This window comes from Orycteropus afer, unplaced genomic scaffold, assembly GCF_000298275.1.
Source record: "Orycteropus afer afer isolate SDZICR_OR568_19922 unplaced genomic scaffold, OryAfe1.0 scaffold00398, whole genome shotgun sequence".
Classification (NCBI taxonomy): domain Eukaryota; kingdom Metazoa; phylum Chordata; class Mammalia; order Tubulidentata; family Orycteropodidae; genus Orycteropus; species Orycteropus afer.
This window is the reverse complement of record NW_006921985.1, coordinates 2,236,871-2,249,004: the sequence shown is the minus strand read 5'-3', so window position 1 is coordinate 2,249,004 and position 12,134 is coordinate 2,236,871. Positions and strand designations below refer to the sequence as shown.

Sequence of the window (12,134 nt, the reverse complement as noted above, 5' to 3'; positions counted from 1 at the left end):
GGCTAATTCTTAGGTCCTCCCACCACTCGGGAATCTCCAAGCTGTCTGTGCTGTCAGGATCACTCAGGATCGCTGCCAGACCACAGTTCTGTCTGTCTCCTTTTTTCGTATTTTCACGCAAATTCTTCTGCTAGTTGGGGTTTAGTCCACTTGTATGTCCTTCTCTTCAAGGCTCAGGGGTCCAGGATTATCTTCTGTGTCTGTGTTAATTGGTTTCCCTTTTCTTTGTTGAAGAGGGTCTGTGCAGTCTTTCTGCCTAGTCCACCATCTTACCAGATCTCCCTTTTTCATGTTATCTGATGCTCTTACTAGCAAACACACCAAAATTCCTTCAGTCTCTTCCCATTACCCAATCCCAAAGCCCTGAGCACACTTTAGCTATTCATTAGCACAGCACCCACCAATGGTACCAAATTCTTAGTTACCCAGTGCTGCTGTGCCCAAGAAACACCCCCCGTGGGAGACTTTAGAAAACAGACGTGTATTTTCTCTCAGCTCAGGAAGTCTGCAGTCCAAATCTGGGCCATGGCTCTGGAGGGAGATCTTTCTCGGTTGGTAGCATCAGGAGTTCTTTGGGGTTACCTGGTATAACATCATCCCCATGTGTCTCTGTCTATTTTGCTTTTTCTAACTCAGATCTGATTTGATTTAGGAGCCACCCTTTCTAGCAATGACTTCATTAGCACAACCAAAGAAGACTCCTATTTTCAAACAGAGTCCTATTTACGGGTATAGGGGTTAATATTTTGGCACATATTTTTGTGGGACACAATTCAATCCCTAACACCTTGCAAAGGAGGAAGAGCATCTTGAAAGAAACTCACTTGTTCTCTGAGCTCATGAAACCAAGGACGACTTCTCTGACTCTGTAAGACATCCCATTAACACACTCCTCTTTAGAACAAGTACAATGAACGGTCCGTATTACTTCATAGAGACAGAGAAGATACACTAATGTGAAAACTATGAACAACTCTTATTTTTATTTAAGATGGCAAACTGAGCCAGAAATCGATCTCAAGATAGCTCAACACACATTATTAGTATGTGGGATCTGGACCAGAAACTCATTATCCCACTGAGAATTATCAAGAAACAAAATGACAAGTCAAAAGCACAAAGCACTCAGACTAGAGAGTGTCCATTTGGGAGAGGGCAGAGGTCAGCAAACTTGCTTCCGAGTAAAGTAACGTTCTCTGAGACCTGGACGTGAAGGTTGGGTGAACAAAGCTATACCTGAGCAGCAGGGCATCAAACGTTTGCCAAGTAGTTAAAGCCACTTCACACACAGCTCACGCTAATTTATACTTTGGACAACATACAGTGTAACAGGACACATGTCTCACTCTTAGGCAGCTGATGAAGACATCCATGCAGGTCTTTACAGTGTTTCCACATGTATCATTTGATCTCAAAGAAACCCTACAAATTAGCATTTACTTCATAAATGAAATGACGGAGGGCCACAGAAGTGAAAATTTACTGGAAATCATTCAGTGTGTATGCAGCAGAGGGTGAGCCCAACTTTTTTTTTTTTAACTTTACTTCTGGCATAGCATTGTTTTCTAGAATATGACGCTAACTTGGCATTTTTACATTACTCTTTGGAGAACAGGGCCTCATCTGCCATTTCACTGTTTTCCTCCCAGCATTTCTCTGAATTGGATAGAAGTCAGAATCACCCACCGTATTTCACAAGCGAGGGAACAAGATCAGCTAAAATGAAGATGTGTAATTGTGAGGTCACGTTGGAAAGTATGAAACACAAAGGCAAGGCTGCAGTTAACCATCACAGTGAATCAGCAGAAGCACTGAAATGCTTATCAGAGTTAATCTAACAAATGATAAGGAGCTCTCTCTGTCCAACTTCCAGCAGGAAAGTACCAGGAATTACTTATTCTAAGGGAACAAAATAAGGAGAGAAGCATGTCACTCATGTCCATCTGCGTGAAGAGAACTCAGAAATCATAGGTGCTTACAGCTCCTCTCCTACCCACTGAAACAGGGCCAAAATATCTAACCAGCCACTGTTCTCAGTAGCAATGGCCAGAAGATAGTCAAAAGGAAGAAGAAGAATTAGCAAAGGTTCACACTGGTGAGAAGGCTCAAGCAAGAGAATCCGAATGCCCGACCCCAGTAACCGCACAGAGCAGCTGAGCCGTGCAGCACTAGGCACCGTGGGAAGCACAGGCCGTGCTACGGAGGAGAAATCGTACCACGAACTCTGAAGAAGAGCTAATGACAGAGAGGTACGCTGCAGGCCCTGCTACTCTCCCACTGACTGCACAACAATGTCCAAGCACCCAACGAAAAGAGCTTGGAAGACTGACCCAGTGACCACCGAGGCAATGAAATAAGCACATGCTGTTCAGTTGGCACATAGGACACAGCACTCCTTACAGAGTATGGGTAGCCCTGAAATATGGCCAGCAAGATGGAAAAAGGGCCTTTACTCTAAATGGATTGCTTCAAAGGCTGTCAGACACAAGGGGACAGAGGGAAGACTGCAGCCTGCTGGGGCCGCACATGCATGAAGTTCCGTGTTCTGTGGAGGGTTCCACGTGCAATTACCTGAGCGACTGTGCCACCATGTTTTCACATATTGTCAGACAGTGACTCACACGGTCTTTCTTGGTGTTTAAGAGTTCTTTCTTTCTAAAAAACAAAAGTGAAAAAGAAATGAAATGAAGATATTGAATTATCCACTGCATTGACTTGTACACATCCCTCCCTCGTTCAATCAAGTACTTATTGACGACATGAATAAACCTTTGTCCTTGCCCTGGGGGTGGCTGGGGAGCTCCTGGGCGTGAGCAGCACCCCCGCTGCAGTCAGGTGACACGACTGCAGCAGCGTATTCCCCCAACTTCGAGAGAAGGAAAACCGAAGTAGCCAGCACAGCCTGGCACCCGGCATGCGGAATCTGGATCCACCAGCAGCAGAGTCACTAGGCGGGCATGGGGGGTGCAGACCACACAAGGTGACGCTGTTAGAGCGGGCGACCCAAGAACGGCTGCATCGAAAACTGTTCTGCCACATTTCAGCAGAAATCTACTATTTCTATAAAAATATCCCTGCAGAGAGTTTTAAGAACAAAAACATTATTTGTAAAGCCAGCTGATAAGTATCAACACACTCACCAGGCCAGAACTTGAAACTAATGTACTTTCCGAACTGTCTAATGCTCCCCACTCATAGCTGTCATGACCTCATCACAAAGACACTTCCAATCACATGATTTCCTCGGCACCTGCTATGAGCATGAACTGCTCTTCTCCTCATTGCTAGTGTTCTTAGGGTCACTGATGTGGTCAGTTTTTGGAGTTTTAGCTACAATATTGTGCTAGCGGTATCTGTGAACCTGTATCAATCACTTCTTTGAGAATGAAGTACTCATTAAAAGAAAAGGAAAATATCAAAACAGGCCTCCACTCAGTCACAAGTAATGTCGTAGCTCAATGCAGAAAGACTTTACAAAACAATTTTGTGTTTGTGCTCATATCAAAAAGTCCCACAAAACCAAACACACTGCCATCGAGTCAGTTCCAACTCACAGCGACCCCTCCTTGGGTTTCCAAGGCAGTATCACTAAGGAAGTAGATTGCCCAGTCTTCCTTCTGAGGAGTGGCTCGTAAGTTTGAACCACCAGCCTCCTGGTTAGCAGTAAGATGCCTTAGACACTATGCCACCAGCACTCCCTGTATTCATACAATCTAATAAATACTACATTTAATAAGCAATTTACAACTATATTTACCACATTACTCTATGATTAAAATTTTTAATAAACATTCAAAAAAAAAAAAAAAAAAAACCAAACTCAGTGATGTCAGGTTGGATTCAACTCATAGTTTCTTGGATTTCTTAGCAAGTATCACTACGGAAGTAGATTGCCCAATCTTCCTTCCGAGGAGTGGCTGGTGGGTTTGAACTGCCAACCTTCTGGTTAGTATTGAATGTCTTAGGCACTATGCCACCAGAGCTCCCAAAATAAACATTACTAAAGATTTTGTATGGTCTGGTACAGGATGCGGTCGGGGGTGACACTGTAAGTTACCATACTAGACAAAACCGTGTATAGGGTTGGCAGACAATGTTTCTACAAGTGTACTGGTATGTTCTGTAACAATTCCCAGGTGTATAGTAGAGCTGACAAGGGACAAGGTTGTAATCACTTCTTGGCCACAGCCAGCTACCCAGAGAGAGTGAGTAGTTGGACCTGTGGGCTCAGGACCATAGTCACAGGGGACATCAAGCTCAATTGGCATAACATACTACACAAATCACTGTTCCACATCCTGGGATCTTAAAAGTTTGCAAGCAGCCATCTAGATGCAACGATGGGTCTCTCCTTGTCCACAGCAAAGAAGAATGAAGAAAACCAAAGGTTCATGGAAACAATTAGTCCTAGTGACTGGTACACCATGCAATCCTCAGCCTATACGACTATGAGACCACAAGAACTAGATGGTGCCCGGCTACCACTGTCAACTACTCGGAGGAGGATCTATGTAGGGGATCCTGGATGGAGTGGGAGAACAATGTGGAACAAAACTCAAAATCATTTGGAAAAAAAAAGACCAGGTTTGCTGGTCTGATAGAGCCTGGTGGAACCCCTGAGACTATGGTCCTCTCAGGTCTGGAACTGCACCCCCTCCTGTGGCTTCCAGCCAAACATAAGATGGGCATATGAGGTGAACATTTACCTCTGATAGATATACTCCTTGGAGAGAACAATCATGGGAGAATAGAAGGATGTGTATGCACAGGGAGACAACCCAGGGGGCAAGAGTGCACGGAGAGAAGGACACAAGGAAGAGGTAACTATGGGGAGGAAGAGGGAGGGGAGCTGTTGCATTGTGGTAAATCGTAGTCAATGTCATGAGACAAAGTGTATGTGAACTACTGTATGGAAAGTGAAATTTGCTCTCTGTAAACTTTCACACAAATCACAATTAAAGAAAAAAAAAGTGACCGCACTGGGAGATACCTTCCCAGTGATGCCGCTGTCTGCCAGCCCTCAGAATTCCGAGGCTCCAGCCTGCTCCCTCCCTGCCACCCCCACCACCGTGTGGGCCCTTTTCTGGACATAGATCTGTCTTCATTTCTGTCCACCTGTCCGTTTCTCTCACTGGTTTTGCTGCTAGAGAGAACTCAGACTCAGCCAGGACTTCAGCACAATCTTGTGGCTTTAAGCCCAGCCTGGGTCCCCAGTTCACAGCTCATGTTCCACTTGTTCATTTGTTTTCATCTCTGTTAACTGGATGCAGCTTACAATCGATGCACATCATACTTTCACCAGTAACTTGTTTTTCTTTCTCAGTACACAGATCTATGAGAATGGAATAAATTACAATGGACAATGAAATACAATAATACAAAACCAAAAACCAAACCTACTGCCATCGAGTCAATTCTGACTCACAGTGACCTCAGAGGCTAGTGCAGGTCGGCTCCACAGGGTTCCCAAGGCTATAATCTTTACAAAACAGACTGCCTCATCTTTCTCCCATAGAGCCACTGGTGGGTTCAAACTGCTGACCTTTTGATTAGCAGCCAAATGCTTTAATCACTGTAACACCAGGTTCCTTAAAATAATGTATCAACTTGAGAGCAGCAAGGTCAGGTTTTTAATATACACCAAGCTGCCTCTATTTCTCAAATTCGTATTGCTAACTGACTGTCATCAGCGTATCACACAGGTGTCATACTGACCATTAGGTATAAAATAAAGTATAAGTAATGGCTGGCCTCATTTCCGTATCACCAAGCAGCTGGAAGGAAGTCTGCAGCTCAGAGCCTTTCCCAGAAGGCTCCCAGTAAGACGTCTAGGCTGAAGAAAAGGAGATGAACAGCCTGGGCTGACAAAGACCAGATTAGACAGGCTTCATTCCCACCCAAACCTATGGTTTCAAATGCCTTCAAGGTGGTATTGCTAGGTGCTGATAAGTCAGTTTCAACTCACAAAGACCCCACGTACACCAGCACAAAACACTGGCCGTCCTATGCACTGGTCACAGTTGTCCATGCTTGAGCCTGTCCTTGCAGCCACAGTGTCAATCCATCTCACCGAGGGTGTTCCCCTTTGTTACTGACCCTCCACGTTACCCACCGGGATATCCTTCGCGGGACTGGCCTCTCCTGATAACATGACCAAAATACGAGAGATGAAGTCTGGCCATTCTCGCTTCTAAGGAGCACTCCAGCTATAATTCTTCCAAAACAGATTTGTTCGTTCTTCTGTCTGTCCATGTTATTTTCAGTATTGTTTGCCAAGCCACCAAAACTGAAAAACCAACTCACTGCCATCAAGTTGATTCTGACTCATAGCAACCTCTGATGGGTGTTCAAGGCAGTAAATCTTTATGGAAGTAGACTGTCCCATCTTCCTTCTGTGGAGCAGCTGATGAGTTTGAACAGTCAACCTTCTGGTTAGCAGTCAAATGCCTTACATACTACACTACACTTCAAATGTGTCAGTTCTGCGGGCTTCCTTAGTCATCGTCCAGCTTTCACATGCATATGAGGCTACTGAGAAGACCACGGCTTAGGTCAGGTGCACCTTAGTCTTCAAAATGACATCTTTGTTCTTAAACACGTTAAAGTGGTCTTCAAGGTAAGCATCATCAAAGGTAGAGAGAGGGATGATCACTCAAAAGAATAAGCCAAACAGCAATCTCAAGAACTATGTCCAGAAAAAGGGCTAAAATACATTAAATGGCAAAAGGTGGTCTCTTTAACAAATGGTGCTGGCAACACTGGAGATCCATTTGCAGAAAAATGAAACAAGAGCTGTACCTCACACCACACACAAAAACTCCAGATGGATCAAAGACTTAAATGTGAAACCTAGAACTATAGAGTTCCTCAAGGAAAAACTAGGGGCAAATCTAGGGGCCCTTATATATGGGAGCTCTGGTGGTGTAGTACCTAAGGCACCTGAGTGCTAACCAGAAGGCCAGCGGTTCAAACCCCCTAGCCACTCCTCGGAAGGAAGGTTGGGCAATCTATTTCCATAGTGATACCGCCTCGGAAACCCAAGGAGGAGTCGCTATGAGTCAGAATCAACTCAACAGCAGTGATTTGTTGTATATATAGCATAAATAGACTATCAAGCATAACTTCAAATGCACAAGTAGCAGAAGATAAAATAAATGAATGGGACCTTCTAAAAATTAAATTTTTATGTGCTTCTAAAGACTTCTCCAAAAAAGTCAAAGAGAACCTACAAACTGGGAAAAAATATTCAGCAACAACCTATCTGACAAGGGACTTATCTCTAAAATTTATAGAAAACTCCAACACTCAACAACAAAAAGAGAAATAATCCCTTTAGAGAATGGGCCAAAGATATGAACAGACAATTCACCAAATAGGATATTCAGGCAGCCAACAAACGTTAGAGATGTGCAAGTCAAAACAACAACGAGATAGCATCTCAGCCCAGCACTAATGGCAAAGTTCAACAAGACAGAAAATAACAAATGCTGGCAAGGATGTGGACATGGGGACCCTCACACTGCTGGTGAGACTGTCAAATGATACAACCATGATGGAAAGCAGTATAGCGATTCCTTAAAAAGCTGGAATTAGAAATACCATTTGACCCAGCCATTCCATTACTAGGTATATACTCTAAAGAAGTGAGAGCCAGGACAAGAACAGACATATGCACACCCATGTTCTTCGCAGCACTATTTACAATTGCAAAAAGATGGAAACAACCTAAGTGTTCATTGACAGAACCAAACTATGGTAAATACATACAATGTAATACTATGCAACACTGAAAAATAATGTAGAATCTGCAAAACACTGTATAACACGGATGAACTTGGAGGACATTATGCTGAGTGAAATAAGTCAATCACAGAAGGACAAATATAGTATTAGTCCATTATTGTAAAAAGTCAAGGAAAGGTTTATATATGGAAGGAAACTTTCTTTGTTGGTTACCAGGGGTGAGAGGGGAGGGGAGGGAACACTGCAAAAAAAAAAAGCATCGACCTACATCACTCTAGTTTTGTGTATTTCACTGTACATAAATTATATTTCAATAAAATGCATGAGAAAAAAGAAAAGAAGAACTATGTCCAGAAGAGAACTCTGTGGCTGGTTACCAACATGTGGAAACAACTAAACCAGAGTGCTACGAAGTGTCTGAGGGAGTCCCAGTACTAAAGAAATTCTAAGGTGAACTTACTTAACACCTGTGACGGGTTCATCCCTGACACAATCCTCAAGCACCAAAGAGTGCACTTGAAGAAACAGGCTATGAAAATTACGCATGTCCAATGAAGGCACGTCCTCCAAGAGGCACTTCAGGTGCGGCCAGGGAGGATAAGGAGCAAAGAAGATGCTCCAAAGGGGTAAAGTCAGGAGCCAAGAAGAGAGATGCCGGTTCCAAGCAGAGAAAAGAGCTGGGCACCTGTGCAATGGCAAGCACAGAGGGTCTCCACCGTCACCAAAGGCGCAGTGGCTGCTGCTTCCATTTGTCCCTTTCTAAAAAGGGGCTTCACTGACAAGTTGTCCTGCAGCCTGCTAGTCACCTACCAACGCTCTGTTCTTCCCTTCCTACACCCGTGGCCTCCCAGTCAGAAGTGACATTTCAGAGGCCCTTGGCAGCTAGGTGTGGACACATGACTTAGTTCTCACCAATGAATGGGAGCAGAGGTGATGTGTGGGCCTTCTGCCTCAGTAATTGTCCTGGATATCTCCCTGTTCTATTGCCCTCCAGTAGAAACATCACCCGACAACCAGTTGTGATAATACCATCAAATGAAGCACACGTGCCTGCTCCCTCACCACCAACCTCCCATCTGCATGAACCACTCACTCCAAAAGGGTTAAGACAGAAACAACCCAAATGCCCTTCAACTGGTCAGCAGATAAACTGGTACATCCATACATGGAACACCACTTCACAACAAAAAAGGAACCAGCCACCAACACACACAAGGATGAATCGCACATGCATTATGCCAAATGAAATAACCAGATTCAAAAGCCACTTGCTATGTGATTCCATTTGTACAACATTCTAGGATAGGAAAACTAAGCTGATCAGTAATTTCTAGGAGCAGGAGAAAAAGGTTGACAACAAAGGAAGTTTTTTTGGGGGGAGAGTAGAAGTGTTCAAAAAACTGTGGTAGCTGTCACAGAGCTTTATGTATTTGTTAAAATTCTCAGAACTGCACAAGCCACGTAAAAGTTCACTTTTACATGGCCCTCCTTGCCGTGGTCTTGTGACTCCCACATAATGAATGAAACTATTCAAATAAGGTGTTGGGGCCCACTAAGGGGACGAGATGGCTTGGTAACAATGCAGCTGAGGCACATGGAACCCTTCGAGGGTGGGACCATGCAAATAAGATGTATGGAACCCTAACTAGGGGATTGGTTAGTTTTGCCATGTCGCTGGGAGCCAATCCCAGAATGGGAGAGGGGGGGAATCCCCACTACCATCAGGAAAGAAGAGCCACAAGTGGAGAGCATCCCTATGCTGAGAACCTCCTGGACTCTGGAGAGAGACAGAGAGCTGGCCACAGGAGGAGGCACGGGATGGCAAGAGATGGCAGCAGAGAAAGAGCGGCAGCGCAGCCAGGAGAACCGCACAGGACGGTGCTGGGGGCTCCCCAGCCCACGAGGTGCAGCAGCTCCAGTGAGTGCTGATCCACATGCAGGAGACGAGACCAACTTCAGGCAAGAGCCGTGCGTGCTGAGTGAGGCACCTCCAAGCACAGACCAGCAATGCTGAAAGAGCTCTGTGACACTTGCCCAAGCAGAAGGGCCAAAGAGGAGCCTGTCCTCACAGACACACGAGAGGGGCTGGGAGCACGGTCCTGAACCTGTCCTGGTCCTAAGGGAAAACCTTTTGATCCTGATCCCAAATACCCTGTTACTTCTCTTAAAAAAAAAAAAAAAAAAACATAACCATGAGTACTGTCTGTGAGTTCTGTGGCCCACTGCAATGAATTATCATACCCAGCAGAGGAGGAGGGTGCCGTGTGGGAGGGGTGGCTGCCATCAGAACTGATGAAGGGAGGAGAGGGGAGGGAGGCCTGGCCAGCACGTCACTGGCACCAGCCTGCAGCTGATTCCAATCTCCATCTTGTCTTCTCTCCCCTTGTGAGGTAAGACCAGGAGGTCTGACAACACCACACCACCATTCTCACAGTACACTGAAAAGAGAGCATTTTACTACATGCAAGTACTCTCTACATTTAAAAAAAGGCAGAAGAACCGATTCCAAGATGGCGGACTAGGCAGAAAGATTGCACAGACCCTCTTCAACAAAGGAAAGGGGAACCAATTAACACAGACACAAGATAATCCTGGACTCCTGAGCCTTGAAGGGAAGGATACAGAAGTGTACTAAACCACAACTAGGAGAAGAATTTGCATGAAAATACAAGAAAAGGAGACAGACAGAGCTGCAGTCTGGCAGCAATCCTGAGTGATCCTGACGGCACAAACAGCTTGGAGATTGCCGAGTGGTGGTAGGACCTAAAAATTAACCTAAAAATCAGCCCTGCTAGCCAGGGACTGCATAGAGAACTACTCTGGTGTCTGGGAATAAAAGGGGAAGCAGCAGTGAAGAGAAAGACAGGCTGAGTTGTGGACTTTTGTCTGTCCGGAAGGCACCGCCATTTTGAATCTTTACAAGCAGCTTGACCATTTTGGATATTTAAAGAGACAGCGCTCTACCAGATTCCAGGGGCTTAAGAACAGGTTCTCCCTGCCAGTAACCCCAAGGACACTCCAGACCTGGACGACTGAAAAGGTGCAACATTCCTCTTGTTACTCTTATACCCCACACCCCTTGGTGAACAGAGGTACGGCCATCCCCCACTCTCACCCACCTTCTGGGCCTCCAGGACTTCCATCCCAGTCTGTGTGCTTAGACGGAGCCTGGGTGCCCTGCCCTGTCCTCCACCGATTTTTTTCTTTTTTTTTTTTCCTCTTTCTTTTTTCTGGTTTTTAGTTTGCTTGCATTTGTCTGTTTCAAAACTATTATCAATAATACTTCTGTCCTTTTTACTATTATTCTTTACTCTTCCCCTCCCAGGTCCTAGTTTACAGCTTTTTTTTCTTTTCCCTATTCCTAGTTAAAAAAATTTTTTTTAATTTAAATTCTTTTTTTATTCCCCCCTTTTTTCTTGTGGTTAACCCTGTTCTTTGTTATTCTTTTTGCATTTTTTCCCATTTTTTTCTTCATTATTCTTCTTCTCTACCTTTTTTCTCTTAGTGCTCTATCCCCAGATATTGCAGGTTTTCTTGTTTTTTTCTTCTTCTTTTCCCCTTTTTTCTTTTTGTTTTTTTTTTTTGGTTACTGTTCCTGTATGATTACATGGTGTGTTTTTTGTCCATGTGCTTTTAATTTTTTGATGGTTATTCAATTGTAATTTTTGTCTAACTGAGTGGGAGACAACAACAGTCCGCAAAGGATACAACTACACCCACACATCCAGCAACTTCACTTACTGAGCAAGGGCCACCACCTCCTTCTCCACCAAAGGGTCAACGATAAAAAACCACCAAGAAGAGCCTGAATCACTGTGGTGTAGTAAATTACTTAGTGTGGCTTTTCTACCCATAAGTCTTTGTAAACTCCAAGGTGGGAATTGCTATTAGCAACTGAGGAGCTCCTGATTGCTGAAGCTATCCACCTGGACTATTTCTGTTGGGCGTGGCACAATATAATGTTCTGGGAGCTGCCCACTCTCTCTCAGGTGCTTAGAGTTCTGATGCTATGATTGGCTAGTTTGACCATCCTGCCGGGCTCAAAAGGAGGCTTCCTAAAGGCAGAACTCTCTCTCTGACCGCTGGTTGAGGAAGACATGCTGCTGAGAGAGACACGCGCTACTGGAAGAGACACGTGCTGCTGGGAAAGAGATGCAAGAGACATGCATTGCTGAGTGACACACAGAGGGACCAGCATTGCTGGGAAAGAGACTGTGAGAGACTGTTGGCTGAGGCACGGTGGGCTGGGAGACAGACTGAGTGCGGTGTAGTAAATTACTTAGTGTGGCTTTTCTACACATAAGTCTTTGTAAACTCCAAGGTGGGAATTGCTATTAGCAACTGAGGAGATCCTGATTTTAAAGTCACCCACCTGGGTTATTTCTGTTGGG

The 12,134-nt window shown here is 44.7% G+C and overlaps 1 protein-coding gene across 1 annotated transcript in view; it reads right to left on the bottom strand.

Moving 5' to 3' along the window:
* Nucleotides 1-12,134, bottom strand: part of HTT (huntingtin) — a 188,906-nt gene that overhangs the window by 162,044 nt on the left and 14,728 nt on the right. The window contains exon 2 of the mRNA XM_042782637.1: nt 2,572-2,655. Within this exon, the coding sequence (XP_042638571.1) occupies nt 2,572-2,655 (84 nt within the window). The remainder of the gene's footprint in view (nt 1-2,571; nt 2,656-12,134) is intronic.